General features: G+C 57.5%; 14 protein-coding genes across 14 annotated transcripts; 7 read left to right on the top strand and 7 right to left on the bottom strand.

Moving 5' to 3' along the window:
* Positions 1 to 121: 121 nt before the first annotated feature.
* On the top strand, positions 122 to 1,016 carry SCHCODRAFT_02580581 (uncharacterized protein). Its single transcript, XM_003030991.3, has 4 exons — positions 122 to 425; positions 476 to 637; positions 693 to 740; positions 794 to 1,016. The coding sequence occupies exons 1-4, from the start codon at positions 309 to 311 to the stop codon at positions 881 to 883; spliced, it is 417 nt and encodes a 138-aa protein (XP_003031037.1). The 5' UTR covers positions 122 to 308; the 3' UTR covers positions 884 to 1,016.
* A 936-nt stretch (positions 1,017 to 1,952) lies between these two features.
* On the top strand, positions 1,953 to 2,468 carry SCHCODRAFT_02628375 (uncharacterized protein). Its single transcript, XM_003030992.2, has 2 exons — positions 1,953 to 2,214; positions 2,271 to 2,468. The coding sequence occupies exons 1-2, from the start codon at positions 1,966 to 1,968 to the stop codon at positions 2,358 to 2,360; spliced, it is 339 nt and encodes a 112-aa protein (XP_003031038.2). The 5' UTR covers positions 1,953 to 1,965; the 3' UTR covers positions 2,361 to 2,468.
* A 490-nt stretch (positions 2,469 to 2,958) lies between these two features.
* On the bottom strand, positions 2,959 to 5,014 carry SCHCODRAFT_02312727 (uncharacterized protein). The gene is made up of 4 exons (XM_050342341.1): positions 4,645 to 5,014; positions 4,430 to 4,591; positions 3,312 to 4,376; positions 2,959 to 3,264 (listed from the first exon to the last, which is right to left on the bottom strand). The coding sequence occupies exons 1-4, from the start codon at positions 4,909 to 4,911 to the stop codon at positions 3,247 to 3,249; spliced, it is 1,512 nt and encodes a 503-aa protein (XP_050199553.1). The 5' UTR covers positions 4,912 to 5,014; the 3' UTR covers positions 2,959 to 3,246.
* A 328-nt stretch (positions 5,015 to 5,342) lies between these two features.
* SCHCODRAFT_02668580 (TPT-domain-containing protein) lies at positions 5,343 to 6,967 on the bottom strand (the record flags this gene model as incomplete). Its single annotated transcript, XM_050346594.1, has 2 exons — positions 5,343 to 6,149; positions 6,197 to 6,967. The coding sequence occupies 2 exons, from the start codon at positions 6,965 to 6,967 to the stop codon at positions 5,343 to 5,345; spliced, it is 1,578 nt and encodes a 525-aa protein (XP_050199552.1).
* Positions 6,968 to 8,197: 1,230 nt separating this feature from the next.
* On the top strand, positions 8,198 to 8,580 carry SCHCODRAFT_02312698 (uncharacterized protein). The gene is made up of 2 exons (XM_050342340.1): positions 8,198 to 8,496; positions 8,558 to 8,580. Exon 1 carries the CDS (start codon positions 8,271 to 8,273, stop codon positions 8,436 to 8,438), a length of 168 nt encoding a protein of 55 aa, XP_050199551.1. The 5' UTR covers positions 8,198 to 8,270; the 3' UTR covers positions 8,439 to 8,496; positions 8,558 to 8,580.
* A 348-nt stretch (positions 8,581 to 8,928) lies between these two features.
* SCHCODRAFT_02628367 (uncharacterized protein) lies at positions 8,929 to 9,583 on the bottom strand. The gene is made up of 3 exons (XM_050345469.1): positions 9,328 to 9,583; positions 9,175 to 9,272; positions 8,929 to 9,124 (listed from the first exon to the last, which is right to left on the bottom strand). The coding sequence occupies exons 1-2, from the start codon at positions 9,526 to 9,528 to the stop codon at positions 9,264 to 9,266; spliced, it is 210 nt and encodes a 69-aa protein (XP_050199550.1). The 5' UTR covers positions 9,529 to 9,583; the 3' UTR covers positions 8,929 to 9,124; positions 9,175 to 9,263.
* SCHCODRAFT_02628358 (S-adenosyl-L-methionine-dependent methyltransferase) lies at positions 9,435 to 10,892 on the top strand. The gene is made up of 4 exons (XM_003030993.2): positions 9,435 to 9,465; positions 9,533 to 9,723; positions 9,782 to 9,891; positions 9,969 to 10,892. Exons 2-4 carry the CDS (start codon positions 9,575 to 9,577, stop codon positions 10,649 to 10,651), a joined length of 942 nt encoding a protein of 313 aa, XP_003031039.2. The 5' UTR covers positions 9,435 to 9,465; positions 9,533 to 9,574; the 3' UTR covers positions 10,652 to 10,892.
* Positions 10,893 to 11,166: 274 nt separating this feature from the next.
* Positions 11,167 to 13,612, bottom strand: SCHCODRAFT_02506595 (uncharacterized protein; the record flags this gene model as incomplete). Its single annotated transcript, XM_050343179.1, has 12 exons — positions 11,167 to 11,390; positions 11,449 to 11,475; positions 11,525 to 11,540; positions 11,608 to 11,773; positions 11,924 to 11,992; positions 12,046 to 12,070; positions 12,174 to 12,322; positions 12,527 to 12,689; positions 12,861 to 12,999; positions 13,167 to 13,302; positions 13,363 to 13,390; positions 13,459 to 13,612. The coding sequence occupies 12 exons, from the start codon at positions 13,610 to 13,612 to the stop codon at positions 11,167 to 11,169; spliced, it is 1,296 nt and encodes a 431-aa protein (XP_050199549.1).
* Positions 13,613 to 13,887: 275 nt separating this feature from the next.
* On the top strand, positions 13,888 to 15,433 carry SCHCODRAFT_02628353 (uncharacterized protein). Its single transcript, XM_003030994.3, has 6 exons — positions 13,888 to 14,143; positions 14,204 to 14,276; positions 14,333 to 14,385; positions 14,522 to 14,610; positions 14,772 to 14,966; positions 15,016 to 15,433. Exons 1-6 carry the CDS (start codon positions 14,052 to 14,054, stop codon positions 15,117 to 15,119), a joined length of 606 nt encoding a protein of 201 aa, XP_003031040.1. The 5' UTR covers positions 13,888 to 14,051; the 3' UTR covers positions 15,120 to 15,433.
* Positions 15,434 to 15,509: 76 nt separating this feature from the next.
* Positions 15,510 to 16,813, bottom strand: SCHCODRAFT_02506670 (carbohydrate-binding module family 1 protein; the record flags this gene model as incomplete). Its single annotated transcript, XM_003031408.1, has 5 exons — positions 15,510 to 15,579; positions 15,644 to 15,708; positions 15,872 to 16,029; positions 16,244 to 16,373; positions 16,532 to 16,813. The coding sequence occupies 5 exons, from the start codon at positions 16,811 to 16,813 to the stop codon at positions 15,510 to 15,512; spliced, it is 705 nt and encodes a 234-aa protein (XP_003031454.1).
* Positions 16,814 to 17,060: 247 nt separating this feature from the next.
* On the bottom strand, positions 17,061 to 20,041 carry SCHCODRAFT_02628339 (DNA repair exonuclease). The gene is made up of 13 exons (XM_050345468.1): positions 19,933 to 20,041; positions 19,751 to 19,881; positions 19,529 to 19,692; positions 19,379 to 19,475; positions 19,045 to 19,322; positions 18,808 to 18,993; positions 18,153 to 18,755; positions 18,006 to 18,099; positions 17,888 to 17,956; positions 17,612 to 17,839; positions 17,443 to 17,555; positions 17,246 to 17,387; positions 17,061 to 17,188 (listed from the first exon to the last, which is right to left on the bottom strand). The coding sequence occupies exons 2-13, from the start codon at positions 19,868 to 19,870 to the stop codon at positions 17,165 to 17,167; spliced, it is 2,118 nt and encodes a 705-aa protein (XP_050199548.1). The 5' UTR covers positions 19,871 to 19,881; positions 19,933 to 20,041; the 3' UTR covers positions 17,061 to 17,164.
* Positions 20,042 to 20,487: 446 nt separating this feature from the next.
* On the top strand, positions 20,488 to 22,175 carry SCHCODRAFT_02628336 (uncharacterized protein). The gene is made up of 8 exons (XM_050345467.1): positions 20,488 to 20,648; positions 20,701 to 20,768; positions 20,817 to 20,855; positions 20,907 to 20,917; positions 20,967 to 21,149; positions 21,200 to 21,656; positions 21,704 to 21,846; positions 21,896 to 22,175. The coding sequence occupies exons 4-8, from the start codon at positions 20,913 to 20,915 to the stop codon at positions 22,047 to 22,049; spliced, it is 942 nt and encodes a 313-aa protein (XP_050199547.1). The 5' UTR covers positions 20,488 to 20,648; positions 20,701 to 20,768; positions 20,817 to 20,855; positions 20,907 to 20,912; the 3' UTR covers positions 22,050 to 22,175.
* SCHCODRAFT_02628332 (GDP-mannose 4,6-dehydratase) lies at positions 22,115 to 24,394 on the top strand. Its single transcript, XM_003030996.2, has 7 exons — positions 22,115 to 22,518; positions 22,569 to 22,596; positions 22,653 to 22,762; positions 22,819 to 23,346; positions 23,504 to 23,639; positions 23,820 to 23,918; positions 24,010 to 24,394. Exons 1-7 carry the CDS (start codon positions 22,434 to 22,436, stop codon positions 24,143 to 24,145), a joined length of 1,122 nt encoding a protein of 373 aa, XP_003031042.1. The 5' UTR covers positions 22,115 to 22,433; the 3' UTR covers positions 24,146 to 24,394.
* A 34-nt stretch (positions 24,395 to 24,428) lies between these two features.
* Positions 24,429 to 26,313, bottom strand: SCHCODRAFT_02628330 (adenine nucleotide alpha hydrolases-like protein). Its single transcript, XM_050345466.1, has 5 exons — positions 26,087 to 26,313; positions 25,987 to 26,027; positions 25,373 to 25,900; positions 25,139 to 25,280; positions 24,429 to 25,069 (listed from the first exon to the last, which is right to left on the bottom strand). The coding sequence occupies exons 1-5, from the start codon at positions 26,203 to 26,205 to the stop codon at positions 24,697 to 24,699; spliced, it is 1,203 nt and encodes a 400-aa protein (XP_050199546.1). The 5' UTR covers positions 26,206 to 26,313; the 3' UTR covers positions 24,429 to 24,696.
* Between the last annotated feature and the right edge of the window lie 503 nt (positions 26,314 to 26,816).

Genomic DNA, 26,816 nt, shown 5'->3' with positions numbered 1-26,816 from the left:
CTCGATGCAGACTTGGGCGATGTCTTTGGAACCGGAAATTGTTCGCCCGGCAAGGGCATATTTTTATGACCTCGTGAACCACGTTTCTCCGCGCTTCACTGTACACTTTCCTCGTAGCGAGGTAAGTTCTCCCTGTCTTCGTCCGGCCTCCTGACGCCGTGCAGAACGACATGGCCACCTGGTCTGGCGACAGCGCCGTGTTGTCGAGATGACGCGCACGACGCTGCGACGGTAGGTATATAAGCCTGAGACCGAGGGCTACATTTCCCCAGCTTCGGTCACATCCTCAACCACACTTCACACACAACATGCGTTTCTTCTCCATCGCTGCTGCCCTCTCCGCGGCCACTGTCGCGCTTGCCCAGGAAGCAGCTCGCTACGGTGCCCTCACCGTCGACAGCGGCAGCAACATCAGCGCTGGACAGGTATGGCCGTCCGTGATTCTCAGGCCAGTCGAATTCTGATCATCGTCCAGACGCTGTCCCTCACCTACAACTCCACCGTTGCGCGCTACACGCCCAAGACGGTGGATTTCGTCCTGCAGGGGACGAGGGCGAATGGCAACCAGACGCCGTACGTTATTCTCGAGCGCAACGACTACTCCGCGGACCAGAAGGTCCTGCAGAAGGACATCACGGTATGTCTCCACTTCAACGTTCGGTGCTTCACTCAAGGCTGACGCTGCGACGTAGTTCCCGGACGTCAAGAGCGCCATCGGCGACGACGTCTCTAACTGGCTGGTGAGTGGAGTCGCATACAACTCTGCCTTCCCCATTGCTAAGGCTCTACCTAGGTCATTGCGTATATCACCTACAACATTGATGACTACAACCCGCCCGTTGTCCTCTCGGGTGGCACTACGGCCGCCATTACCATCGTTTGAACACGGTTAATCTAGCATGTCATGCTATGGACAAGGGACTTGGATTCGAGCACTTACAATCTAGTTTCAATAGCTCTATTGCTGTGGTTGTTGGTTCTCGAGTTAGTCAATAAGCATCTGATTCATCGGCACGAAAGACTTGGCCTTGCCCGCGACTTGAGCCTTGTCGACGATTGACTTACAAAGGCTGTTTGAACAAGAGCCTTGTCCCGAAAGATCGCTCGCAGATTTCATCGATGGTGGCAAGGAATATCATTCTGGGCGCTGTAAGCCCTGCGGTGAAAAGAAATTTCTGAACACTTGTCGAGGTCCGCGACTCATCTAGACACCAAAACAGGTAATTACTCCTCCACGCATGTTGTGGGTCCACTGTGCAGGACTCTCAGGGTGACAAGTTCGGTGGCGGGCTGGTGCCATCTCGGCCGCACATTGCTTTAAACTGCCTTCAAGGTCACCACTCATCCAATGGTGGGTTTCCAGTACCTTCGAAGCAGAGTGAAACCACCGTACCTGTCTCCGCCGGTCTGCGGTTCCCGGATCGTGCATGCACATCCTCGCCATGAACTCTGAATCCAGGGAGCCTGGCCGTCCCGTGCGCGTGCCGCGCATCGATTCAATGGCGTCGATCTTGCATGAAGTATCACCTCGAGACGGTGGCCTTCATTCTGGTTCTTTCGAACACTGCCTCTCCGACCTTGCGTCCCCGCCTTGAATGGACAGTGACTGAGCGGAACATCCCCGCTGAGCAACGAGACCCGTTGAAGGGCACTGCTCTGCGTCCATCTTACTCTCGAGTTGCGTCGATGCGGTCTCCTGATGCCGTTCAAATCTATACATTTTCGGCAGGTTGGGCTACAAGTGTGCCGACGCCACTGGTATAAAAGCAGAGAAAGTAGGCGTCATATCCTCCAGCTCCAAACAGCAGTTTTACAACCTTCACGTATTCTCAAATGCGTTTCTTCGCTCTGACCACCGCGCTCGCTGCGGCGACCGCCGCGTTCGCGCAAGAGGCGCTACGCTTCGGTGTCGTCACGGTCGACGGCGACAGCACCGTCACTGCCGGCGATGTACGTTTACTCATCATGCTGCGCTCTCAACGACCGACTGATCACGCCTCGCAGACGGTGACCCTCGTCTACAACTCCACGCTGGCGCGCTACAAGCCCGAGACGGTCGACTTCCTGATGCAGGGAACGAGGACGAATGGCGACCCCACCCCGTGGGTCGTCCTCGCCCGCAACGACTACGGCGCGGACCAGAAGATCCTGAGGAAGGACGTCAGGATCCCGGACGCGGTTGGCGCTTTCGGTGCTGACGTACCCAACTGGGGAGTGAGTCCTTCGTACACGTCTCTCATCTTCGAGGATGGCTGACGCTTTCTCACCAGGTCTGGGCATACATCACGTACCCGTACGACGACTACGACCCGCCCCTCGTCCTCACGGGCGGTGTCTCTGCTCCTGTGCAGATCGTTTAGTGTAACAAACTCAAGGTACAATCTACGTACTCGGATCTTATGATCTGGGATAAGAATCCAGGGACTGTACAATAGCATCAGAAAGCTTCAGTAATTCGTGCTTGAGACCAGTTATCCTTTGTTCAATTGGATGGGTCGCAATCGCTGTGAGAGACACTTCTTTATCAACCCTGAGTTCGATTTCGAAGCCAAGAAATTGGATAGCGGCCAATGTGCCCGACAAACAGTATGTCTGCCCGACTCTAGGCTAGCCATTCCCTGCGTGAGACTTCGACGTACTTCGGCTGGTAGACGGCGCAATGAAAACGACGTGGTGTGAGCCTGCCTAAATTACTGTGAAAGAGCATGGATCATAGAGAGAGAAACGGCATGATGTACATATACACATAGTTTGACGATCTGGACGTACGGTCAGGCTAGCGAACGCCGACGGAACTTTGGTGCACATACCAATGCAATCCTGCAAGCAAACTTCTAAGGTGCCTCTAAGAAGGACGAACAAGTTTAATACCTACACAACGATAGTCAGAACGAACCTTTTCACGCGCGCACAACATGAAAAGAAATGAACAAACAGAGTAACAACACTCACTCTTCGTCCGAGTACCTCTCCTCATCGCTGGGGTACACAATCCCCGCCTCCTCATCCTCGTCCTCCACGCCGCCATAGTCCGGGTACTCTTCGTCATCATCATCGAAGGCACCCTGGCCGTAGTAGTTATTGCCACCCCTATCGAGATGATCGGGCGGGTAGTGCTCGGCGTACGGGTGTCGGTGATCGTATTCGTCGTCGTCCACCTGGTCGCCGTCATCCACTTGGTCGCCATCCTCGACGACGGACCTGTCATCCTGGATGTCGAGGCGCTCGTCCAGGTGCGCGTATGGGTCATGGACCCGCGGACCACTATTCAGGCCATAAGGAAAATCGACGTGCGGGGCGTGATGCGGTACGGGGTACCCCTCGTCGGACGCGCCGTCGTCCTCGTCGTCCTGAATTTCAATGACTTCGGCGACGCCTCCTCCGTCCTCTTCCCCATCCTCCTCGTCCGAGTCGACGGCAGGGAGGCGACGGCGATTCGGTCGCCTCGGTGGAACAGGCATGGCCTCCTCTTCCTCTTCCTCCTCCTCGCTGCTCACGTCGATGACTTCATGCCGCGGGGCGAACAGGGTACGGGTGAGGCGGGCTATCCGACGACCGGCGGCCCTGAGCGCGTCGTCGTTGTCGTCCTCTTCTTCGTCCGATGGGGCCAGATGTGGCGCTTCCTCATCGGCTTCGCCGTCTTCCTCACCCTCCTCTTCACCGTCGCTGTAGCCGTCGCCGTAGAGATTGGGCAGATCGAATCCATCGAACCCATCCTCGTCGTCTGTTAGGTCTTCCTCGTGCGGGAAGAAGTCGAACAGCGGAATGCGCGGGAAGGGAATGAATTCATCGTCTTCGTCGTCGTAGTCCGCGGGGTGGCCAGGATACGCGCGATGGCAGTGCGTGCACTCGCCGCTCCAGATCTCGTGCATGCAGTCGAAGCAACGGTATACTTGATCCTCGGCGTCGTACATGCCCATTTCTTGCTCATCGACATCGTCAGCGACGCCGGGACGGTCACCAGGTGTAGGCGGTTTGTAGATGGGACGGAAGATATGTTTCCAAGGGTCCGCATCGTCCGGAGTAGCCGCCGCGGGCACGAGGGGCGCAGCACCTGCTACCTCGGCCGGAAGTGCTGCAACGAGTGGGACCTGCACAGCGCCCTCTGCCTTGAACAACGTCGTCGCAGCATCCTTCACGGCCCACACCTCCACCGGGCGCTCACGGATGACGGCTCGACAGTGAGGACACGTCTTCTTCTTGTGCACGTAGTTCGGACCATTACTGCCAGCAGTGAACCAGGATTTGAGGCAGCTGTAGCAAGCGATGTGGCCACACGGAGCCATAGCGAAGGGCTTTTGCAGGTAATCAAGGCAGATTTGGCAGGTTAGGCTGTTGGTAATCGACTGTATTGTGTCGTTCTTGAGGGCTAGTTGCTGGTGTCTAGGTAAGCCTCTAAACGCGGACAAAGAGGACAAGGCGGACGTACCACTGACTGCGCCGCCAATGCAGCCTTGAGATTAGCGATAATTTCCTCGGGACTTTCTTGAGGGGGACTGGGTGGCCTCGACCTCGCCTCCGCTTTCTCTCCTTGACTACGCGATCGGGAACGTGTGCCCTTGTTCTCGACATCCTCATCCGCGTGGTTTCTCTACACCGATTGTCAGCACACCCCGCCTTTCTCTACCACGGATTATCACGCACCTTCGCAACTAAACCCGGGCCGACCTCCGTCCCCACCTCCTCTTGCTCCTCGTCCTCCTCCCCACCCTCATCCCCGCGATTGGCCGCAGTAGCAAGCGGGCCCTTCCTCCGACGCTTCTTGCTCCGCTTCTTACTGCTCTGCCGCGCCTGCGCCTCTTGATTCGTCTCCAGCCGCGGTCGCTTGCTCGCTGATGCGCCGTTCTCTGGCTCCTCCGTACGTCTTCGCGTTCCCAGAAGCGAGCTCGTTGATGAGGCGCCCGGTGGCATATTTGTGTGTGCGGTGCGGCTTGCCAATGCGAGTGAGGGTAAGATGCAGAGGCGCGGAGGCGGTGATGGGACAAGGAAGACCTTATAATGGTCACGCGTCACACCGCTTCAATTAGTGGACGTGTCAGCAGGAACAAACAAACACCGCCACTTTTCCCTCTCGGACCCACAACTGGTGATAGCACCGAAAGGGCCCGTCTTATTCTAGAATTGTTGAAAGGGCTCGAGTGATAAGGGGTTCGGGAAATTTTCATTGAGAAAGTAGGTTGTTTGCAGTTACAGTGTAGCGACATAGCGCTGGTCTACAATGTGGCAGATGAGAGGCGGCACACAGAAACATAGAGTTGAATTCTACGAGGTATACTGGTCTGTTGAGCAACATAGACTGCTGGCACAGTTGAATATAGGATGTAACTCGAAGATTGAGAGCTTCACGGCCTCGCGGTACTCGGTCCCTCCTGCAGTGCCTTCCTCCTTTGCTTCTCCGCAAGCTCCACCCACGCGTACAGCGCACCGCCAATCAAGGTCAACGATATTCCCAACACGTTCAACGGCGTGATCATGAAGTCAAAGATCAACACCGCCAGCAAGATCGTCAGCGCCTGCTTCACGTTCGCCGCCACGCTCATCCCGACCGCGCCGACGCGCTTATTCGCCCCGAAGCTGACGACGTTGAGCATGAACGCAATGCAGCCGTTGAGCGCGAGCGCGGTAACGATGCCAGAGTGCGCGCGGATGCTCCGCCCGTCTTTGCCCACAAGTGCCGTGACGACCTGATCCCATTCTCCGGTCATCCAGCTGAGCAGCATGCACTCCGCAAACGCGATGGGGCTGAGGACGTAGAGCAGCGACATGGGGTCGAGCGAAATCGTCGGGCGGGGGAAGTGCAGAGTATGCGTCCGGCTGACGGGTATCTGAACCGATTTCGGGGGGGAGGATATTGTGCTGGGTGCGGGGAGCTTCTCGCTCTTGCTGTCGTAGGCGTGGGTCATGGGTGCCTTGGGGGCCGTTTGCAGGACGTTGGTGAGGACCGTCTTGAGCGCGGCGAGGACGGTACCGAGGATAGTGAGGATAAAGCCGTAGAATGTGCAGTTGTAGTCTCCGTAGGTGGCGAAGCCAACACCCAGCATGACGGGGATGAGGCAGATAACCTTGCCCCTCGATGGTCGCTTGGAGAGCAGGATCATGGATATGGCCAGCGTAAAGATGGGCGTCAGCGCCCGGACCACCTGGTGCACCTATGATATGTTAGTCGATGTGCCGAGATGTACTGCAGAACACGTACAGGTATCGACACCAACCCCAAGCTGAGATTGCTAACCACGATGTTGATCGAGTACAAAAAACTGAACATCACGATGACCACCTTCTCGTCCCTTGTCAGCCGCGGTGGCTTAAACACCTTCAGCCACGCGCACACTATCGTCCCAATCGTCCCAGATAGACAGTGTACCGCCGTCAAGGCGTAGGGGTAGGGAAAGTTGATGAGCACGGATTTGTTGTATAAGGTGAGCGCGAGGTTTGCGGTGAAGTAGAGCGAGAGCCAGAGGCTCTGCGAGTTCTTCCACGAGCGGGGGGTGCTGACGGGCGTGTGGGATAGTAGCGCGTGGGATGTGGGTTTGAGCGTGGTGCGCGAGGGGAGGCTGCGCCGGGGGGTGGTGCTTGACCATGATGGGAGGCGCGCGGTGCAGGAGGGCGAGCGTCCGTGGCCGGCAGTGGACGCGGGCGAGGACCGCTGAGGCCACTGCCAAGAGGGCGCGCGCGCGGCGTGCGTGTGCTTGCCTAATACGGTGCGAAAGGCGCCGGGGTCGCCGAGACCTTCGCGCTCGAGGAGAGCGCCCGCAAGCGAGGGCGGCCTGTAATACTGTTTTCGCGACGCCGCGGGATAGGACGCCGACGAGGACAAAGTCGAATAGTTGGGCGAGTCGTCTGAGTAGCTGGGCGGTGCGTCCTCCATGTAGCTGGGGGTGTAATCGAGACCGTCGCTTGGGTCTGCCGACGCGTACGGCGGGGTCGCCTTTCCCCTCGTGTTCGCGCTGTCCATCATCGAGTCCATCGAGACCGCCGTATGCATCGATCCCGTTGGCGTGCTCAACGTGCTGGCGAAAGGAGGGGTAGTCATGACGGGCGAGCTAGTGGACCGCCGGTCTTCCACCGTGTTTACTTATAGAAGCCGCCGGGAGTGACTTGGAAAACTGAGATTATGAGGCGCGCGGCGGCGTCTAAGACATGAGACTAAATGGCGGGGTGACAGTGGGACAGCATGCGCAAGTTGACTTCATAGGGAGTCAATTTGCTGGTACGCATTGCAGAAGGGCAGAGTTTCTTTAAAGACACAGCGTGTGGCTCATGAAGACGACTTGGGCACATACTTAGATAGACAATAGGCGTCGGGGGAGAAGGGACGACTGTCAATGGAAGCCGGGCTGATAGCGCTGTCTCGGTGTCACTATCGACGTTCAGGTGCCGGGCGGATCGTCATCGCAGCCATGGCGCCAAGCCGGCAGCAGATCGCAGAGTATGTTCGCTCCAGCGCAGTGAGAGGGCCCTACAGTCTCCAAGTGCATAGCCATGGTGTCTTCAAAGTCGAACTTCGCAGTTGGACTTCAAGGTTTGTGGTGGGAATTGATCGGAAGTATTTCCACGTGAAATGATCCCGCGGAAAATGTCATGTGCTTTTCGCGTGACCTCGAGTTGAACTTCAATGGCGTTGCATAGCTGCGAGCGGTTCGCTTTCTTCGAGACCGTTTTTGCTGCTGCCGTTAGTCCCCCGGTCATGCAGCTCAGTCCTCACTCATCGGTCCTGAATTTGCCTTGCGACCCTGCTGCCCTTCGTGGGCAGAAGCTCGCTGCAGAGCAAGTGGAGTGTTTGCTCATAATATTAGAACTATTAGACGCCCACCCGGAGGACATCGACTCATATCGCCTCTGAAGGGGTCCACAATGCGTACTCTGTTTGGGTAGGTGTTGATAGAAGAAGTACCAAGATACTGAGGTGAAGACGAACTCGCAGATCGAGCGTGCGGGTGAGGGCGCGATCTGCACCAGAGAAGAGGGGCGCATCGAGTGTATGTGGGCGGCGAGAACAAGCAAGAAAATTCTTTTGGGCCCTACGCAGCGTTTTTAGCAGTGACTGATAGCCCTCGAGTAAGCAGGAACTGGGCATATTTGAGGAGCCCCGCGCGACCCTGGAGAACGTGTCCACACGGAAAGACGCCGGACACCGTCGACAAAGGGCCGACGATTAAGATGCCAGTTTGCTTGTCCGGCCCCTGCCCGAGTCTTGCATTATCTGTTAGTCCCTTCATTTACCTTACCGTCTGATCAACGCGCTATGTTGTAGCGCAGCAGAAGGGCGAATGGCTGACGCGCGCACTAGGTATTGGAAGACTGATCCACGCCATTTCAGTGGAAGCAAAGAAGGGTCAGCGCGTACCTCGGGTCCTCAGACGGGGTCGCGATGGGCAAGCAAGACCGAGAGGACCGAGCGACCCCAACTAGTGTGGCGATCTCGTAGACTTGTATAATCGCGGTCGTGGCGCTGGAAAGTCCTGATCTTGGGATCGTGACCATGGGACTTCTTCGGTGGGCTTGAGATCGTCAGAAGGTGGAAAGGATTCTGATTAATGGCCGGAGGGACGATCAGTGAAGGACAACGCTGGCACATATAGCGCAATACAATGGACTGAGATGAACGTCTTGCGTAACAAATCAAGCGATTCTGGCGCAAGCACGGTCAGCTGTTTCCCACGTGATGTTGAAGTTGGAAGTCATTTCCAGATTGACGTTCACAGACACATCAGACAGCGCTGGAGCTTGACAGTGACAACAGAACACTCATTGAAAACCCGCACAGATTTCAGGAGACAGGCAGCGCACCGCCTACTAAGATGGCGTGTCATGACACGAAGTATGCAGCTATCGCCCATTAAGCGCATTCTTCGGTAATTAACACAGCTTTACGGGGGACAAGTGCCATTACTCACCCTTCGCGCAGATCCAGGCGATGGCAAATGCCCCTCCTCAGACGAATACACAGGACTGCCATCCAAAGAGGGTCGACGGGGGTGGTTTCATCGCCCGAAAAAATCGGACAGATGAAGGTGACACCAAGGGGGGCGTATCGTTCACCTCCAACTGCATTTCTTGATTCTGTCGTTGCGAACACAGATGAGAGGCGCGAGATGATCGTCCCCGCAACAAATTATATGAGCTAGAAGACGCCATCAATACGCCAATCCCCTGGATCTCCTCCCCACTGACCGCGACGAGCAGCGGGAGCGCTCCCTCCTCGTGATCCGTGGCCGACCCCATCGCCCACCGATTGCGCTAACAGCGGATGTAGCAGCGCATCACTGGCCTCTCGTGTCAGCGTGAATGGCGGGGGCTGAGGCGCTGAAGCCTGATACCTACCACTCGCAGGGGAGCCGCCGTGCCACGCGCCCTTGATGCGGCGTCCAAGACAGTGGCGGGCGCGCCAATGCCAGTGCCATGGTCGTCGGGCTGAGTCAGGTCTGCCCCGCTGGGGGTGGCACTGACATTGTTCGGAATGCTGTGCCGGCAGGGTGTCAATATAAAGGCCAGGGCGGGGAGGGGGAGGGTGTTTCCGCAGGACATACCTCGCTTCCCAGCGTCTTGTACCTGCTCACTAGTATTCGCATCCATGCTCGCGACGATTCCGCCTTCGGTGCTCTCGACTCCCACTTCGCCTGTGACTATGGCGGCGTCTTCGAGTAAGGCCGAGTCCCAGCCGCGCCTGTTCCACTCGGTGAACCAGTACCTGTTGCCCTGCGATGATGAGGAGGGAGAGCGGTGCGTACGAATGTGGTATGCGCAGGGGGCTTTACCTGATTGCATATTACATCGTCAGTTTGCAGCTCCAACATCAGGTTATCAAGCGCCTCTACGAAGGCCGCCTCGTCCTCGCACCCATCGACCTAACCCAACCGCTCTTCATCCTCGACTGTGGCACTGGCGCCGGTAAGTCCGGCCGCATACCACTCACCTCCATTCCTCCCTGTCACCCCTGTCGAACTGAACACTAACCAATCCCGCAGGCGTCTGGCTCCTCGATGTCGCCCGCGCCGCGCACCCCAGCTCCGTCCTCCACGGCATCGACATCTCCCCGCGCCTCTTCCCCCTCGCCTCCCGCCCCGGCAACGTCTCACTCGCCGTCACCTCCGTCACCGCCCTCCCCGCCGCCTGGACCGGCCGCTTCGACCTCGTGCACCAGCGCCTGCTCTACCTCGCGCTCCAGCGCACGCAGTGGGAGGCCGCCATCGCGGGCATCTTCCGCGTGCTCCGGCCGGGCGGGTGGGTGCAGCTGGGCGAGGCGGGCCGCTGGCGCGCGGGGCCGGCGGCGGAGAGGCTGTCGGGCTTGATTGGGAGGTTGCTGGCGTCGCATGGGCTGGCGTGGGATGTGGACGTGCTGCCGCGGTTGTTGGAGGAGGCGGGATTCGTGGATATCACGATTGAGGAGAGGGATACGCCGATGGCGGGGGAGGAGGGCAGGGATGCGCGCGTCAACTTGATGAACGTGTTCCGGTCGATGAAGACGCCGTTCATGCAGACGGAGGGGTTGGTGGGTCAGGGTCCGGGACCGAGGTCGAGCACGTCGGGATCGGTGCGCTCGGAGGCGGAGCTCGACGCACTGTTCGACGCGGCGGAGAAGGAATACGAGGTGACAAAGAACTCGAGCGCGATGTTCTACATGATTTATGCGCGCAAGCCCGAGAACTGATCTGCGCATACTGGCCATACCCTGACCGTGTCCCTTGTCCACCCCTATTCTTGCCTCGACGATTGATCCATAGTTCATTGTTCGATACATATTTACTGACATCCCTGCCGATAAAAATGTAGATTAGTGTACATATCCTTCACAGATAGTTCGGACTCACATACTTATCAACCTATATATTTGTTAGTATTCCTGCCCCATGTCTCCTGGCCCCCTGTCCATCAAGCCTTCCCTCATTTTCATTCGGACGTCTTCCGAACAGAGCTCACCCTCACCCTCACTCATCATGCACACCACTGCAGCACGGCCCCCGTTTCTCGTCATCCCGCCGCCCCATATGCCCCATCCACGTCTTCATACGCCCGAACTGCTCAACAAGGTCCGCCTCGTCGAACTCGACCTGCCCGCGCTCGATTTTGTCCTTCTCGAAGGCGTTCCAGATCTGTGGAAGCGTAAGCCATGATTCGCTGCTCTGCACGACCGGACACTCTTCATGGCCTTCGGCAGGACAACGTTCATCCCGCAGCGTCCTCGCGCTGAGAAGCAGCGTATGCGAGAACAACATCTCGACCTCCATTCCAACTCACCTTCCTCTCAAACACCTCGTCCGCCACGACCCTCACGCCTGTAAGCGCGAGCGCCTTCGACACGTCCAGGCACGCGGCGTGCGCCTCGGGAGTCGCGGCCGCAGCGGTGAACTCGGGCGTGTGATTCCCGCCGCCGGGGTTGGTGGGGATCGCTGGGTTAGGGTGGGTTAGAATGAGTCTAATAGGGCGTATCAAAGGCGGCGAACTCACCGAACCCAGGATGCAACGCAGGGAGGGCTGCAACGGATCAGCTGCGAAGCCGCTGAACAGCTTTATCTCAGCGTACCATAGGTAACGTTGCCCTGCACGCCGGTTCAGCGTTAGCATCCCTTCTACCTTCTTACAACGCAAGGAGAACCCAACACTCACAAAATCCGTGCTCGCGCTCTTGATTCCATACTCGTAGTCGATAGCCCCGTACCGGCGGCGGACGGTGTCAGCGACGTCCGCTCCCAACGCCGTATTCTGCCTCAGATCGAACGTTGCGCCGAGCGTGTTGATCTTGTACTGGACGCCCGCGGCCATGGCGGCGGCTCTTAGAGGGTAGTTAGCATGCGATCCTCGTTGAGGCTAGTGAATGCAGTAGCCGGGGCAGCAAGGACTCGAGGGGGCCTGGGGTCGGTGCGATGAAGGGTAGGAAAGAAGTATTTGGAAAAGAGATGAAAACATTGGATCGCCCACTCACTTCAAGCACGGAATTACCCGGTCCACCAACGGCTGCAGCTCGGCGAGGGTCGGCGTGCGCATGGCGACGCTGCGATGCGCTTCAGTACCACGTCAGGCCCATCCTATTTTTCGGAAACGTACGTGTACTTCGCATAGCTGGGGATGACTGGAAGACAGGAGGCACGTCAGTACATGCTACGTCTCGGTGTCGAAGGAAAGAACGACGGCAAGGGAGGCATGATAAACAGTAGAAAACCTTCCACACTCACCATTCACCGCCCAATCCCTGCCCTCGAACACGCCGTGTACGCGGTAGGTGGGCTTGAGTTGCTGTCGGAGGGCGGAAATATTGTTGTACGCGAGAACGGCCGCGTCGAGCGCGTTCCGGCCCTCCCAGGGGGAGAGAGCAGCATGGGCACTAGGGGACAGGCGTCACTTAGCCGTCCTCTGTGCTTGGCCACTCTCCTTCTGCTTCTCTTGTTCGCGCTATGGCACGTGGAGCTCGAGGGCGTGTGATGATGAGGGGAAGCGGTTGCGAGAAGAAGGGGGGTACGAAAAGGGAGCGGAAAGGGCATTATGCCACAGAAAATGGGGATATGCAGCGAAAAAGAGCAATACTCACGTGTGCCCGAAATACTCGACCTCTACATGCTGGATAGCCAAGCAGCTCGTGAGGCTGACGGATCCCTTGGGGCCTGGGGCAGGGTGGCACATAAGACAGGCGGACATGCCCTTGTACGCGCCGTGCTTGAGCATGATGACCTTGCCGCCTCCACCTTCTTCGGCTGCGGGGAAAAAGGTTAGCGTTTGACTCCTCTCCTTCAAACACCCATGTACAACGCATTCATGGTCACATGAGCGCTTTGGTCGACGCATATATGCGCCCTCTGGCACGGAAAGTCCGGAACCTTTGCCATTTTGCGATACAAGAGCAAGACCACAACTGAGCAACTCACCCGGCGTCCCCAGAACCACGACCTTTCCCTTGATATCGAACTGCTGAAGGGCCGCTTTGACAGCGCAGGCCACCGCTACGCCGGCGATGGCGATGAGGTTGTGTCCGCAAGCGTGCCCGATGCCGCGGAGGGCGTCCATCTGAGGGGGCATCAGTTTCATTCTTCCGCTGTTATGAAATGGTGACGAGGTTGGGTAAGGAGGGACGAAAAGGTAAGACGGAAGACGAGCGGGAGAGGGAGGGTAAAAAGGGGCGAAGGGAAGAGGTTGAGGCGCAGGAAAGGGGAACGAGCCAAAATCGCCCTCACCTCACAATTTACCCCAATCGTCCTTCCGCCCTCGCCGTGCTCCCAGACTGCTTGCCAGCCGGTCTCAAGGATGTGGTGGCGGGTGACGGTGAAGCCCTTCTTTTCGAAGAAGGCGGTGAGGACGTCGTGGGTGCGGCTGGGGAGGGAAAGAGGCTACTAAGCACCCAAGTCAGTGCAGATAAAAACGTGAACGTACTGCTCCTCGAACATGAGCTCAGGATGATCTGTGAGGAGGGTGTCAGCACCAGCACCCACCCTATCGAGTACGGCAACCCACGGAGCGTCTACTCACCATGAATATCCAAGCTCAACGCCCTCAGCTCCTCATCCATCCCCGCGATGGTCTCCTCGATCGCGTCGAGGATATCGCTGCGCCAGACGCCATCTGCCGTACCCGGCAGCGCGGCGGTCGCGCGCGTCGTGTCGTCGGGGCGCCAGAGGGACATCTCGGGCGTGGTGGGGGGAGCGGAGGAGGGGGAGGTCAGGTGCATGGTCGCGCTGTATCTACGCGGTGTATGCGGCGATGAATGGGCTGCCTGATGTCAGGTTGATGAACTGTATGCACTAACGATGTGTGTGTGTACGCGCTGATGAACGCGGTGAGCAGCGAGGTCCCGAAGGCGCACAGTGAATGGGTGATAGCGGCGAGGGGGTGATTATGCCACGTGGTGTACGCGATAATGCGCCACGCGACGAAGGAAGTGCGTCATCGCGGACCCATTTGGCGCGTTCTTTGTTCTCCATACTCCATCGCGCGTGTTAGCGGTACAATACGCATACGCGCCGTACAACACGCATACACACGCCTTCTCGATTCAGCTCAAGCACCGAGCTTTGGTCTTCTGACGCCTCCTACTTGTCCTCATTTCCATCGCACCCGTCACGATGGGCGCAACAGAAGAGAAAGCCCCGCCGCAAGAGCAGCTCGAGTCGACGTTTGACCGAAGCGCGTCGGCGGTGAGGGACTATGCGCATCGGTGAGTGTGACTGGGCCTCCCTCGCTTGCTCTCTTACAATGCTGAACCTACCTTCCCCAGATTCGAAAGCTCGTACGGCAGACGCGCACTGGACACGGGAGCCTCCTTCTACGCTGAACATCCGGCGCTGTTTGTGCGTAGCACTTGCCCTACCACATAACTCCAGCTGACGAACGCGCCTCCCCACAGGCCGTCGTCGCCGTCTTCGGGTCGCTAAGCTTGTTGCCCGTACTCACATTCGTGTGCGTGTCGCTCCCTTTCCTTCCTCCCGCACCCTTGCATTCCCCGCACACCCTTGCATTCCTTCTCACACCATGACGACCCCTCTCCGATATTCTCATATCGCCTGCGCGACTCCATGCTAACCCCTCACCACAGTGGCTTCTCCCTCTTCGTCATTACCTCCATCCTCCTCTTCGCTCTCGGCTGCGCCGCGGGCGTCATCATCGCCGTCGAGCTCTTCCTCCGTGAGTGATGTCCTTGCTGTGCTTGCTCCCCCCCTTCTATCCTCCAACTTAGCCCCTTCCATCCTCATCATTCTACTTACTCTGCCGTCCTTCTCGTCACGTTTCTCCACGTCATCGCTTGGCGAATATACACAACCGCATACTGACCTCCCCTCCCCCAGTCTCCATCCTCCTCGCCACCCTCCTCCTCGTCGCCGTCCTTTCCTTCTTCGTCCTCGCCTCCGGGGCCGCGGCCTACGCTACGTTCCGCCTCTGCCGACTAGCATATAAGGGAGGTGTCAAGGGCGTGTATGCGTGGGTGGGCGAGGTGGCCGCGTGGGTGGGGGTGGGGCCAGGGGTTGTGAGTAAGAAGAGAGGTAAGTGATGAGTTCGAAGAGGGCGATATAGTGTTGAGCACGCACACAGACCCGAACGCGACCTACGATCACAATGGGGACATCATCCTCGTGGACGGCAAGGGCGAGAACAAGGGGCTGAGGGACGTGAAGCCCAAGGTGGAGGAGTCATGAAGCGTGCTTTTCACGAACACGCCCTGTCTCCGTCACATTTTGCTGCCTTTGCCCTACCAAGTGTCGGCCCCACGACTTGTGCACCGCCCACAAGGCCGACCCCGCCATCGCTCGACTGCTGAATACCGTCGCTGTAGCTTATCCTCTGCCGTCCTCTTCCTCCGGCATCCACCCTCCTTACCTATTTATTCGCTTTCGTTTTTCGCTATGGACTCACCCTGAACCTGTATCCTTTCTGTATAGTATAATGATGAACAAATGGTATACCCTGTACCCATACTTATCGGGAACCACGAGGCTTGACACGGTCTCGCAAACCATTCAGCAGCAAACACCTTGGCCGATATAACCGTGTGGGTGACCGCACACAGCGGCAATCGACCACGCCCTTCACGCCGTCGCCGTCGACCCCGTATACCCGTGGATCGTCTGGTCGACGCAGCCTTCGGGTGTTTGGTACCTGCAGGTTGGTCAGTCTCATTTTCAGTTTCTCTTGACCGAGATCGCGAGCCCAATGCACGTACGAATACGGGCCCAAATTGATATACACATCCTTGTGTCCCTCTGTGTCCTCGCAGACGAGCCAGGCCTGCAAACGATAGTCAGCATCCAGCCCACGAAAGGTATTCCAACGCGACTGGCATCTCGGTCACCGTACCACTGGTCAACGAGACTAGCAAGTCATCAAAAGACTAGTAAGTCATCAGGAGACCAACAAATCATCAGGGAACCAGCAATCTCACCCCACTCACATTATTCTGCTGCCGCTTCACACTCGGCGAGCTCCACTCCACCGAGTCGCCCTGGAAGACGAAGGTGCCGAGGGTGTCCTTGCTCGCCGACCAGGTCACCTTGAGCTTCTTGGTCTCGGCACTGGCGGGGGCTTCGACGGTGGCGTAGAGGGGGGCGGCTGGGGAGAGGTGGACTTAGTATTTGAGTTAAGTATACACGTCTTTTGGGATTGATTCTCGAACAAAGAGAATAGGTTTGGACAGAGAGAATAGGCTTAAAACAAGAAGGAAGGCTATGACCAAACAGAAAGATGACGCTTGGACAGGGAGAAGAGGCTTGAATAGAAAAACTGGTCTGAAACACACAGAAGACGCCCGAGCCTGCTCACTCACCCGATGCATGTTGCACTAACTGCCCGCCCGTGATCTCGAATTGCGCTGCGTCCGCGGGCTCGCCCAAGACCGCGTCCGACGCGGTCTCAAGGATCTCTGACTGGAGGTATTTGTGGAAGTTGGGGGCTTGCTGAAGATGGGTGTGGGGGTTATACTGACGGTTCGTAGGAAGGAAGGTGCAAGGAAGTTGTGTTTGACCCGCATTCGCAGAATACTGTAGTCATCATACAGCCCCGCAGTAAAGTCGTACTGCAGTCCCGCAGAAAAGTACTTCAGCAACCCACTCACCACCGCCCTAATGAACGAATACCCCGGTACAAGCGTCGCAGATCCGCCAGCCGCAGTCGTCGTGGCCGTGCCCGAGCCACCTCCACTACCTCCGCCGCCGCTCCCAGGGATACACTGAGAGTAGTATTCGCTGCTGACGGTGCAGGTGTAGCCGCTCGGGCAGGTCGTGGCGCCCGACCAGCCGGTGCCGCCGCATTGGCCCCATGGGTCGGCGACGGTTTGGGCGGATGCCTTGAGGGTGAGGGCAATCGCAGTGGCGAGGATGAGAGGGAGGGCGGGCATGCTGAGGAGGCGCGTGTTGGGATCTCGGCGGGCATGCATAGCTTATGAGCTTCGAGAGGGTGCTGCCTTGCGTCCTCGACGCGCTTGCCCTCCGGACATTCGCCTGTTTGTCGAGGCACCTGAGTGATAGACGAGGAACGAGGACTCACCTGGGTTCGCAGTCAAGGAACAAGGGGCGCGCTTCAATACTCGATCTCGAAGACGCGCGCAAACCTCGGAAACCTGGCGAGGAACGTGGGTGGCACGGGGCTCCGTCGAAGACCATGGTCAGGCTTGTCTGCAGCAGTAAATAGGTAGTGAGCACATTAAGCAGTGTATACATGTAGAGAACACGGTGTATTCGAAGATATATCAATCGTCGCTGTCATCCTCGATCTGGGGGTCAATCAGTCATTGTCTACTCTCTCATGTTCCATCGAGTCATTTACTCACCACAATCTTCCCCCTCGCCCTAGTCGCCGCAGCCCGACTCGACGTCCGCTGCGTCGTCGCTGGCGTGAACGTCAGCTGCGTCTGCTTCGAAGAGCTTGCGGCAGTCTTTCTCTTCGCGGGTGCTTTCTTCGTTCCAGTTTGACTAGAGGCGCGAAGGTTAGCATTGAAGTTCTCGAGTAGCACCACCGTACGCCTACCTCAACGTCCCTGCGCGATTTGTCTTCTTCTTTGGTGGCGGGGGCGGCTCATCATCGTCATCACTGCCGCTCACGTCGTCGATGTCGATGACCTCGGCCTCGTCCGAATCGTCCTGTGTTTGTAGTCAGCATCTCTACGACAATTCTTAACCCATCACAGTATACTTACCGGCGTTGCCGCCTTCTTCCCTCTCCCCCCTCTAGCTGGCGCTTTCTTCGCGGGCGCGGCCTTCTTCGCAGGCGCCTTCCGCGCAGGAGCTTTCTTCTTCGGAGGCGGGTCCGACTCCATGTCGTCGTCGAAGTCAGAGCCCTTGGTACCAAGGTCGATGTCCATCTTCATGGAGTCGTCGGACTCTTCTGCGGGTGTCGGAGAAGGCGCCTTGGCTTTGCCTTTGCCCTATGGATTGTCAGGGGTGAGTTAGGCTTGGAGTGGGACTCCGCATACCTTCGAGGACTTGCGCTGCTTGTACGTTTCCTCGTACTCCTTCTCCTGATTCTCCTTGGCTTTGTGTAGCTGGTGGAGGTCAGCTCGAGTTAGACGGGGAGAGGGGAAGAGGACTCACCAGCTCTTCGATGTCTGAATCATCCAACTCTTTTTCCAGCTTGTTGTCTATCCGCATGTTCTGCTGCATCTTCTTCAACTCGGCCTGCACGTGCCTGCAAAACAATCGTCAGCACTACCTCGACCCTCATCCGTGCGCCGAACTCACTCCTGAATCGAGTGGATCTGGTCCTTCTCCACAAACATCCGTATCGCATCCGACATCCCCATCTCCCCCAGCAGCTGAATATCCTGCGCAGCCAAGAACTCTCTCACCAATGTCCCAACCCGCACCTTCTCCAGCTTCTCCGACGTCGTCAACTCCGGGTCGTCGATGCTTAGCTCCGGCTTCTCGATCGCCACCTTCGCATTCCGCGCCATCCGCTTCGCGCGGTGGAAGATGAGCACGTCGCGGGGGTTCGCGATGCGGCCCTGGAACTCCTGCCCGAAGCGCACCGGGTTCGACATCTCCGACACGCCCGTCGTCTCGACGCGTAGGCGGACGAGGGGGAGCATGGAGGGGAGCGGGTCATCCCCCTGCTCGACCGCTTCGGCATTTCGTGCCTCCCATTCCTCGTGGGCGCGCGCGATGAGGGCATCGACGCGAGATTTGAGGTACTTGTGGATTTGGGATTGGTCGGTGAGGTCCAGGTCTTCTTCGTCGGCGATTTCGCTGAGGACGACTTCTTCGGTGACGAAGGGCCGGACGGTGCGGAGGCGGATGGGGTCGAATTTGAACTCCTTGCCCTGGATGGAGACGATGGCTACGTGTCTGGCTCTGGTAAACACGAAAGGAGGCATGGGCGAAGCGCAGTTCTACTTACTTGGGGATGGTTTCGCCTTCGGAGAGGGATGTTGCAACCGAGGAACCGGGTTGGGTGATGTAGTAATTCTTTCCTGCGACTGGCTCGGGGACAATTCTGCAGTCGTGCTCGTGTCCCCAGACGACGAGGTCGACGCTGTCGTCGAACATGCCCTCCGGAACGAACTCTTGTGGGCCGTGCTTAACGCTGTCACGGGTCAGGTTAGTGAAGTCACGTACCGACAGAGTTGTTACCTACCGGTTCTGATGTAGCAGTAGGATGTTGAACCAGCTATCCTTGTCCCGCGGCATGAACATCTTCACGCGGTTACTCCGTAGCTCGAAGTGCATGCGCGCGTCCTTCACGTTGCCAATCCCATACAGGCCTAGCAGAGTATTTCCCTTGCGAAGGAGTACAGGCTTGACAGCGATTCCGTCCTTGGCTGCCGCTGCTTCGGAAAGTGGCAGGTCGAACTTGCCCATGTAGTTGATCAAGCCGGAGACGGAGAGGACATCAAGAGCGCAAAGGGCACCTTCCTGTGATATCTCAAAAGTTAGAAGACATGGACAGACGAGGGAGTTGGTATACGAACAGCACCAGCGCCTTGTGGGTCGTCATGATTGCCGTGAATGGAGAAGACAGGTATGCCGACGTTGAGGTTGGGGTCTTCGTAGTTGACTGCGGGGAAGCTGTGATGGACGAGTTAAGTCTCAGGGAAAGAGCCAATTGCATTGTCACGCACGAATAGCCATCTGCCTTGCCGTCGTTCGGATCGCTCAGCAGTTCCACTTGTACCGGCTTGTCCCCCATCGTGTACTCCCGCAGCAATGCCATGACCTGATACAAGCATTCTCGAGAGGGCTTGTTCTCGTGAAAGAGATCGCCCGCAAGCAGAATAAAGTCGACCTGAACGTAAGCAGCGTCAGCCACACTGCTCGATCGTCCATTGTTCTACGGGCCATACGTCGTGTTTCACAGCGAGCTGCAGTATCTCTTTGAACGTGTTGATAGAGTCCTGTCCACGTATAGGGTCGCGCTCCATATACCCTATGTGGTTGTCTGTGGCGAGCATGATGCGAATCATGTCTTCCTGGTCTTCTGGAGTTTAGCGCCCGTCCGCCAGGCTTCTCATGGATTGCTGCTCACCTGGATTCTGAATGTCTGGAGGTTGTGTCGGAGAAGGACTTCCATTCTCGAGTTCTGCCATGATTAAGGATGTGAAAGGTCAGGGAGGAGATGAGGGAGGAGACAAGAGATGAACAATAACGCGCGCGCGGGCGCCGTGTGCTCAATCAATTGACCGACGCGTCGCGTGATGTCACAGCTCATGACTTGTGTCACGGTCTGTGGGCCTTCAATCTCATTCTGACCCTCCGAGTCTACAGACGGCTTGCATACAGAGATACAGTAGCTGGAAAAATTACAGTGGCTAACATATAGAGCCCATATATCACTGTCCATATGGTCACTCTGGATGCACAGGTCAGTAATTTTCGTCACGGCCTTGCCACCGCCAACATAGTTTCCTTCGAAACCTCGGGAATTGTCCTCGTTGGCGCCATTACGCCTCTTCGTACATAAGCATGAGCAGAGCGCTGTATCATGACCATATTTCCTTTGCTGTGGATGCTTGTAGGTCCGCCGGGCCGGCTTAATACTTTCGGGGAAACGGAAAGCCTGAGAGCTGCGGCACGGCCGCTGCGGCGAGAGACAGCCCTTCAACTTCTTTTTAACGCCCACCGCCCTTCCTCCTTAACCCTACGTCCAGCCCTCTAGCTACCCTATCTTACCTTCATATTCCTTCCGATAACCGGGAGTCGCTCATTATTGCTCCCGCCTGCACCTTTGCTCTCCCCATCATCGTGAGCCTATCGCCAGCGAAGCGCAAGGCTATTTGCTGACAGCGAATTGGAGTGTCCCCCTCGCCTGCCCACACGATGTCGCAGCAAAACCCCCCGAAACCGCAATCGAGAGCGGCAGTGGTGAGTAGCAAGGCATGTTGTGTGAAGCGCGCCTGAACGCGTCTGCAGATCGGCGTCGTGGCATTCTACTTGGTAGCGGCATTGTCGGTGAGTGCGCCAGTCAAAGCTCACATATCTGCTGCTTATGCTGGACTCCAGATGGTCATGGCGTGAGCGCATACCGTGCACGACTTCGGTTCCCTCCTGAACATTTCGCAGAAATAAATGGGTGCTGATCAGCACCAACACCCCGCTCTTCTTCCTGTTCACGCAACTAGCCATCGCCGCGCTCCTCTTCCTTGCCTCCGATGCCCTGCGCCTGCTTCCGGACCGCCTGCACTTCGATCTCAAGGTCTGCAAGGGCCTCGTTGCGATGGTCGGACTGAACGTTGTTGGCCTGAGGTGCGCAGCATACGCCCGTCCGACGTGTCCCCGCACTAACGCTCCCCCAGCTTCAGCAACTACACGCTTAAGTACGTCGACGCGTCCTTCTACCAGGTTGCGCGCGGCCTCGTCCTCCCCTTCACCGTCGTCACCTCCTGCGTCGTCCTCCACTCGCGTCCGTCGCTGAGCGTGCTCGCCTCGTGCGGGATCGTGACGCTCGGCTTCTTCATCGGCGTGTTCCTCGACGGCACCCCCGTGTCCCCGAAGGGCATCTTCTTCGGCGTGACCTCGTCCATGATCACCGCCATGCACTCGGTCGTTATCAAGCAGAGCTTGAACGTCGTGAATGGCAGCGCACTCTTGCTGTCGTGGTACACCAACCTGCTCAGCGCGATGGCTCTCGCGCCGATCATGGTTCTTGCTGGGGAAGGTCCGGATATCATGAAGCTGCTCTTCGGTGTTGACGAGCTGATTGAGGGCCGGTCATCGGCTCTGACTACGTTCCTGTGGGGGTCGGCGATTACGGTAAGCCTGCATGAGTGTCGATACTATGGACTACTGATGGCATGCAGGGTGTCCTGGGCTTCGCCATGAGCATTGCGAGTTTGCTGTCCATCAAGGTCACGTCTCCTATCACGCACATGGTGTCCTCCGCCGTCCGTGGCGTTGCCGCGTCCCTGCTCGGCGTGTGGCTCTTCCACGACATAATCACGACGTACATGCTTCTCCTTCGCTGCCACCACTTTGCTCACCTTAGCCTTCAGCGGACGCGCTACTTCGATTGCGGTCATTCTCGGCGGCTCCATCTTGTACACCTGGGTCAAGCACAATGAGCAGCAGCAGCAGGAGTCCCGACACGCATACGAGCGCGTCAAGATGGAGGATGTGGAGGCTGGCGAGGGCAAGCGGCCAGAGTAAATATACGGTGTTTCTTAGAGCTTTGGATAGCGTCCCGCATATTGCATGCTAGAGCGACTAGAGGGTTGTGATATTCGAGTTACTTGTCAGTCTTTACAGTGGCATATTTACTTATTCCCGTCACCATGTCGCCCTGCAAGTCCTCAGCAAGTCGCCAGTCTGCCAGGTATGCGACGCCACCTTTATCCTGAAAAGAGCATGTTAGCATGCTGCGCAATGCGCGTCCCCCCGCGGCGGCTGCGCGCGTCGCCCAGATCTAAATCTGACATAGAGTTTGTACGCATCTCCCTCGTCGGCTGCGTATAAATACGACCCCGCCCATTCCAGACAGACCCCCTCTTCCTTCCCGCCTTCCCTCCTCCCGCCATCATCATCACCTGAACGATGACCACCGTCGCGCCCGCCTTCGCCCGCCTTAACCTCCCCTCGCCCGAGGAGTACAGGAAGCGCAAAGTCGCGCTCATTTCCGGTACGTCGCGCGTCACAAGACACGGGCTGGCGCACTCAACGCGTCCGCAGGCATCACTGGGCAGGACGGATCATACCTGTGCGCGCGTGCTCCCTCTCTTGCAGATCGGGCGGAGAGACCTAACGTCCCTCAAGCACAGAGTTTCTCCTCGACAAGGGCTACGAGGTCCATGGGATCATTCGCCGATCGTCGAGCTTTAACACTGGGCGTCTCCACCATCTCTTCGAGGACTCGTCCATAGAGCGTGCGTGAATGCCGCCTGTCACGTCGCATGCCCTGACCCCCTCTCCCCCTTCTCAGGCCCGGGCAAGTTCAAGCTGCACTATGGCGATCTCAGCGACAGCACGAACCTCGTCTACATCATCGCCTCCGTGCAGCCGACCGAGATCTACAACCTCGGCGCGCAGTCCCATGTCAAGGTCTCCTTCGAGATGGCCGAGTACACCGGCGATGTCTCCGGCCTAGGCACCCTCCGCCTCCTCGACGCTATCCGCACCTGCGGCCTCGAGAAGCACATCCGCTTCTACCAGGCCTCCACCAGCGAGCTCTACGGCAAGGTCGTCGAGACCCCGCAGAGCGAGACGACGCCGTTCTACCCGCGCTCGCCGTACGGCGTCGCGAAGCTCTACGCGTACTGGATCGTCGTCAACTACCGCGAGTCGTACGGGATGTTCGCGTGCAACGGAATCCTGTTCAACCACGAGAGCCCGAGGCGCGGAAGGACGTTCGTGACGCGCAAGATCTCGCGCGCGGTGGCGGACATCTCGCTCGGGAAGCAGTCGTGCCTGTACCTCGGGAACGTTGACGCTAAGCGTGATTGGGGACATGGTATGTGTCAAATTTTCATGTGGCAATAATGGGGCGCGGCGATTGTCCATCTGCGACGGAGATTGCTCTGCAGCGTTCACAATACTATCCGTCCGATGTTCGCATCGCTCGGTGGTTGACCCCTGTATAACCGCACATAGCTAACCTATTTTACTAGCTCGCGACTACGTGGAAGGAATGTGGCTCATGCTACAGCAGCCGGAGGCGAGCGACTTTGTTCTCGCGACCGGCGAAACCCACCCAGTGCGGGAATATGTGGAGAAGGCGTTCGCATGCGTGGACGTACAATTGCAGTGAGTATATGCGCCCTTTCAATTCTTAGCTTCTTTTTCTTCGATTTTCCCCGGATTGTATAGCCTTTCCCATCGCATCTCCACCTTTTCACTGCGCGCACCGTCTTCGGGACTGCGCATATTTACTATGCCTCCTCCCTTGCAAAGCACCACTCCTCTCAGTAGCTGATCCATCCACAGATGGCGCGGAGAGGGCGTCGATGAGGAGGCCGTTGACACCAAGACCGGCAAGGTTGTCGTCAAAGTCGACCCGCGGTACTTCCGTCCTGCTGAAGTCGAGTGCGTATCTCTTCATTTTCCGTTCACACCTCGCAATCCTCCACTCCACAACTCGCGTTCATTGATCAATGTACTAACTATCTTTCTACAGCCTCCTCCACGGCAACCCCGCAAAGGCGGAGCGCGTCCTCGGCTGGCGACGCCGCGTCGACTTCGACTCGCTCGTGAAGGAGATGGTCGCTGCGGACCTAAAGGCGGCGAAGTCTTTGGTCGAGGATCAGAACTAGGGGAAGCGCGTATAGCTGTTCCCCGTGTGGATCAAAGGAAGCAGGAGAACTGTACTCTCAACAGAATGGGAAACAGTGAGCAGCCAACATAGAACGGACGGGTGAGTTTATTCCGAGTATATACAAGTGTAAAAACGGACCGGTATGGATAGCATTGTATTACTGCCTGTTGATACGACGGTTGCGAGATGGATGATGAGTTCGAAAGCACAAGTCGTAGCCGCCAGCAGAGCAATCCTGGCGAGGGCAGATGCCAGGTGATGACGTTGACGATGCGTTCGCCGCAAGCGCGATGATTGTTCTATCAGTGAGTACATTAGCCCTTCATTTCTTCGTCTATGTAGTACAGTCCGGGACCGCTTCCTCGCCGATTACCCTACCCTACGCCGCGCACAAATCCGCCGCAATCCCTATAGACCCGCGCTTACACCCTATAGACTCGCGGTCGCGCCTTGCGAACCCGTCTACTACGTCGTGGTTCGCACCGGCGGCACCCTACGTCACTGCTCGCACCGGCGGCACCCTCCGTTACTGTTCGCACAGGCGACATCCTACGTCGATGCTCGCACGGGCGGCGCCCCCCTCCCTGCCCGCTCCAACTCGTCGTCCGTAAGCTCATACGCAGGTCGGTATCGCCGCTCGCTAGAGCAGAGGCTTGACGTGGAGGACGAAATCAACCGGCTAGCGGAGGTGCTGCCGTTGAGCGAGGGCGTAGCGGACCCGCTAGCCGCGGTCTCATACGGTGTGCTGAGCTTCAACGATGTTGAATCTGCCGGCAGCGAAGGCTCGAGCTCGGACGCCGGTGGCGATGATCTCGCTGCTTCCGGTGCGGGAGAGGCATTCTCAGGAGGTGACGGAGCATCTTCGTCGATGAGTAGCGCAGGGTTCGGGAAGGTGTTGAAGGTCGAGCCAAGGGAGGTGTATCTGAGAGACGATTAGCAACATGCAAGATCACAAGGATGAGTAAGCCGAATAACCATCCCGCGCACTCACCCTTGATCATACAAGCAGCAATACGGGACGTCTAGTCTCCTGAGGAAGATCCAAACGTCCTTGTATGACCAGTTGATGATGGGGTTGATGCGCTCGAAGTCGGGCCAGCCGGGGTCTGTTGGGTTACGGAAGGAGAGGCGGGCTGAAGGGAGGTTAGACGACGTTGCCTTAGGGAATACTTGGACATGACGAAGGGCACACGACTTTTGTGAAAGAATACAGGCTCAGACTCACCTCCATGCGGATCCGACCGCCGCGTACCAATCAGAATAGCACTTATCCGAGGGAACGTCTCTTTGTAGATCTGCAGAGCCTGCTTCATACCCTCTGCGCCCTTTGCCTTCCCCACAGCTTTCGCCGGTTTGTTCCCTGTCCCCGCACTGGTAATGTAATCCTTCACCGGCGCGCCCGCCCTCACCCCATCCCCGCGCGGCGTGTCTACGCTTTCCACCGCATTGCTCTCTGATGGCGGGCGGATGGAGTACAGATCGAGGTTGTAGATCTGCGCGCAGTGCTCGATGAACTCTTCGAGCGCGGGGAAGGGGGAGGGGACGGCGATGTAGAGTGCGGGGATGGGGTGGGGTGTTCGGATGAGGGGGTGGGTGTGGGTGATAGCGGGGTTCGTTGGGGAGGGAGATGGGCTGGTGCTGTTGGCAATATGGGATGCAGAGTCGGATGCGGCTGAGGTTGGCGCAGGTGTTCGTTCCGAGGGTGGTAGTCTTCGGTAAAGTACGGCCACGTAGAGGTGCAAGAGGACGGTGCCTGGGAAGCTGTTAGTATGATAGTTGATGGGTAGGGAAGGGAGTGACTCGTTGAGAAGTGTACGATGCTTAGACTGGCATACTCACAATCCTTCCCGCCATTGAAGCTGATGGACATGCGATCGAAGCTGAGAAGCAACCCGCTCAGTAAGGCATTCCTCAAATTCCGGAAGTATGCCAAACTTACCCATAGTCATCCAGTGCCTCCTCAATCACAGTGAGGGCCTCCTTGATCAAGGGGGAGATGGGCTCGTCACTATCCGCCCATTCGTACACCTGTGAAGCGATCTTATCGCCGTCGAGCATGGTTATAGAGGTTCGGTGGATGCGGTTGATTGGTGGTGGGGAGTGGTTTGAACAGAAGCTTGTACGCGCTGCGGTGTCGAGAGCGTCGACGTCGACGCTCTGCAGTTGTTCGGGCGCTAAGTAGGGTATACGTGGTGGTCATCGCGGTGATGCAGGCGAATGTTCCAACGGATCGTAATCGGGCCGTACCGCCGGTAATGATAGCACGTGTTATTTCCGGTGCGCCCACGAGCAGCAACAAACGCAAGCAACGGTTCCTTGGTTCCTTGCTGGGTGCATACATCGGTAGCTCGCAAGATCAGCGCAGGCTGAGCGTAACACAGTGCTCGAGAGATTGCTGGAGCATGAAAGAAGCGCAGGTTCAGTCTCTGACCTCCCTGTACGGAAAGTACTTCTCAATCGTTCAGCCAACTTTCTACGGTCCATATCATCCACCTGAGCGCAGACAACTCTCTCAATGGGAGTTGACGCCGTCGACGTCACCAATCTCAGGCATGTATTCGTACGTCCTGGCTTTCATTATGCACATGTACATCGTCGCTTGCAACCGGCGTTATTCCTCTACATCCCAACGTTGAAGGAGCGGCAGCTGAAGAGAGTTACAAGACGTC

This window comes from Schizophyllum commune (genome assembly GCF_000143185.2).
Source record: "Schizophyllum commune H4-8 unplaced genomic scaffold SCHCOscaffold_7, whole genome shotgun sequence".
NCBI classification, from domain to species: domain Eukaryota; kingdom Fungi; phylum Basidiomycota; class Agaricomycetes; order Agaricales; family Schizophyllaceae; genus Schizophyllum; species Schizophyllum commune.
This window is presented reverse-complemented; position numbering and strand designations above follow the sequence as displayed.

What these genes read in the sequence shown, in the direction of transcription:
- SCHCODRAFT_02580581 (XM_003030991.3), top strand. Translation starts at nt 309, where the DNA reads ATGCGTTTCTTCTCCATCGCTGCTGCCCTCTCCGCGGCCACTGTCGCG. An exon ending in GCAACATCAGCGCTGGACAG is followed by an intron (nt 426 to 475) that starts GTATGGCCGTCC and finishes ATCATCGTCCAG; the next exon opens with ACGCTGTCCCTCACCTACAA. An exon ending in ACGACGTCTCTAACTGGCTG is followed by an intron (nt 741 to 793) that starts GTGAGTGGAGTC and finishes GGCTCTACCTAG; the next exon opens with GTCATTGCGTATATCACCTA.
- SCHCODRAFT_02628375 (XM_003030992.2), top strand. Translation starts at nt 1,966, where the DNA reads ATGCTGCGCTCTCAACGACCGACTGATCACGCCTCGCAGACGGTGACC. An exon ending in CTGACGTACCCAACTGGGGA is followed by an intron (nt 2,215 to 2,270) that starts GTGAGTCCTTCG and finishes CTTTCTCACCAG; the next exon opens with GTCTGGGCATACATCACGTA.
- SCHCODRAFT_02312727 (XM_050342341.1), bottom strand. Translation starts at nt 4,911, where the DNA reads ATGCCACCGGGCGCCTCATCAACGAGCTCGCTTCTGGGAACGCGAAGA. An exon ending in GCCCGGGTTTAGTTGCGAAG is followed by an intron (nt 4,592 to 4,644) that starts GTGCGTGATAAT and finishes CAATCGGTGTAG; the next exon opens with AGAAACCACGCGGATGAGGA. An exon ending in CATTGGCGGCGCAGTCAGTG is followed by an intron (nt 4,377 to 4,429) that starts GTACGTCCGCCT and finishes CCTAGACACCAG; the next exon opens with CAACTAGCCCTCAAGAACGA.
- SCHCODRAFT_02312698 (XM_050342340.1), top strand. Translation starts at nt 8,271, where the DNA reads ATGGCTGACGCGCGCACTAGGTATTGGAAGACTGATCCACGCCATTTC.
- SCHCODRAFT_02628367 (XM_050345469.1), bottom strand. Translation starts at nt 9,528, where the DNA reads ATGTCCTGCGGAAACACCCTCCCCCTCCCCGCCCTGGCCTTTATATTG.
- SCHCODRAFT_02628358 (XM_003030993.2), top strand. Translation starts at nt 9,575, where the DNA reads ATGCTCGCGACGATTCCGCCTTCGGTGCTCTCGACTCCCACTTCGCCT. An exon ending in GATGATGAGGAGGGAGAGCG is followed by an intron (nt 9,724 to 9,781) that starts GTGCGTACGAAT and finishes TTACATCGTCAG; the next exon opens with TTTGCAGCTCCAACATCAGG. An exon ending in CGACTGTGGCACTGGCGCCG is followed by an intron (nt 9,892 to 9,968) that starts GTAAGTCCGGCC and finishes CCAATCCCGCAG; the next exon opens with GCGTCTGGCTCCTCGATGTC.
- SCHCODRAFT_02628353 (XM_003030994.3), top strand. Translation starts at nt 14,052, where the DNA reads ATGGGCGCAACAGAAGAGAAAGCCCCGCCGCAAGAGCAGCTCGAGTCG. An exon ending in CTGAACATCCGGCGCTGTTT is followed by an intron (nt 14,277 to 14,332) that starts GTGCGTAGCACT and finishes GCCTCCCCACAG; the next exon opens with GCCGTCGTCGCCGTCTTCGG. An exon ending in CGCCGTCGAGCTCTTCCTCC is followed by an intron (nt 14,611 to 14,771) that starts GTGAGTGATGTC and finishes CCCCTCCCCCAG; the next exon opens with TCTCCATCCTCCTCGCCACC.
- SCHCODRAFT_02628339 (XM_050345468.1), bottom strand. Translation starts at nt 19,870, where the DNA reads ATGATTCGCATCATGCTCGCCACAGACAACCACATAGGGTATATGGAG. An exon ending in GAAGGCGAAACCATCCCCAA is followed by an intron (nt 18,756 to 18,807) that starts GTAAGTAGAACT and finishes TACCAGAGCCAG; the next exon opens with ACACGTAGCCATCGTCTCCA. An exon ending in AGCAGCGCAAGTCCTCGAAG is followed by an intron (nt 17,840 to 17,887) that starts GTATGCGGAGTC and finishes GACAATCCATAG; the next exon opens with GGCAAAGGCAAAGCCAAGGC.
- SCHCODRAFT_02628336 (XM_050345467.1), top strand. An exon ending in CTGAACGTTGTTGGCCTGAG is followed by an intron (nt 21,150 to 21,199) that starts GTGCGCAGCATA and finishes ACGCTCCCCCAG; the next exon opens with CTTCAGCAACTACACGCTTA. An exon ending in TTCCACGACATAATCACGAC is followed by an intron (nt 21,847 to 21,895) that starts GTACATGCTTCT and finishes CTTAGCCTTCAG; the next exon opens with CGGACGCGCTACTTCGATTG.
- SCHCODRAFT_02628332 (XM_003030996.2), top strand. Translation starts at nt 22,434, where the DNA reads ATGACCACCGTCGCGCCCGCCTTCGCCCGCCTTAACCTCCCCTCGCCC. An exon ending in TAAGCGTGATTGGGGACATG is followed by an intron (nt 23,347 to 23,503) that starts GTATGTGTCAAA and finishes CTATTTTACTAG; the next exon opens with CTCGCGACTACGTGGAAGGA. An exon ending in TTCCGTCCTGCTGAAGTCGA is followed by an intron (nt 23,919 to 24,009) that starts GTGCGTATCTCT and finishes ATCTTTCTACAG; the next exon opens with CCTCCTCCACGGCAACCCCG.
- SCHCODRAFT_02628330 (XM_050345466.1), bottom strand. Translation starts at nt 26,205, where the DNA reads ATGCTCGACGGCGATAAGATCGCTTCACAGGTGTACGAATGGGCGGAT. An exon ending in GAGGCACTGGATGACTATGG is followed by an intron (nt 26,028 to 26,086) that starts GTAAGTTTGGCA and finishes GTTGCTTCTCAG; the next exon opens with CTTCGATCGCATGTCCATCA. An exon ending in TGCTGCTTGTATGATCAAGG is followed by an intron (nt 25,070 to 25,138) that starts GTGAGTGCGCGG and finishes ATCGTCTCTCAG; the next exon opens with ATACACCTCCCTTGGCTCGA.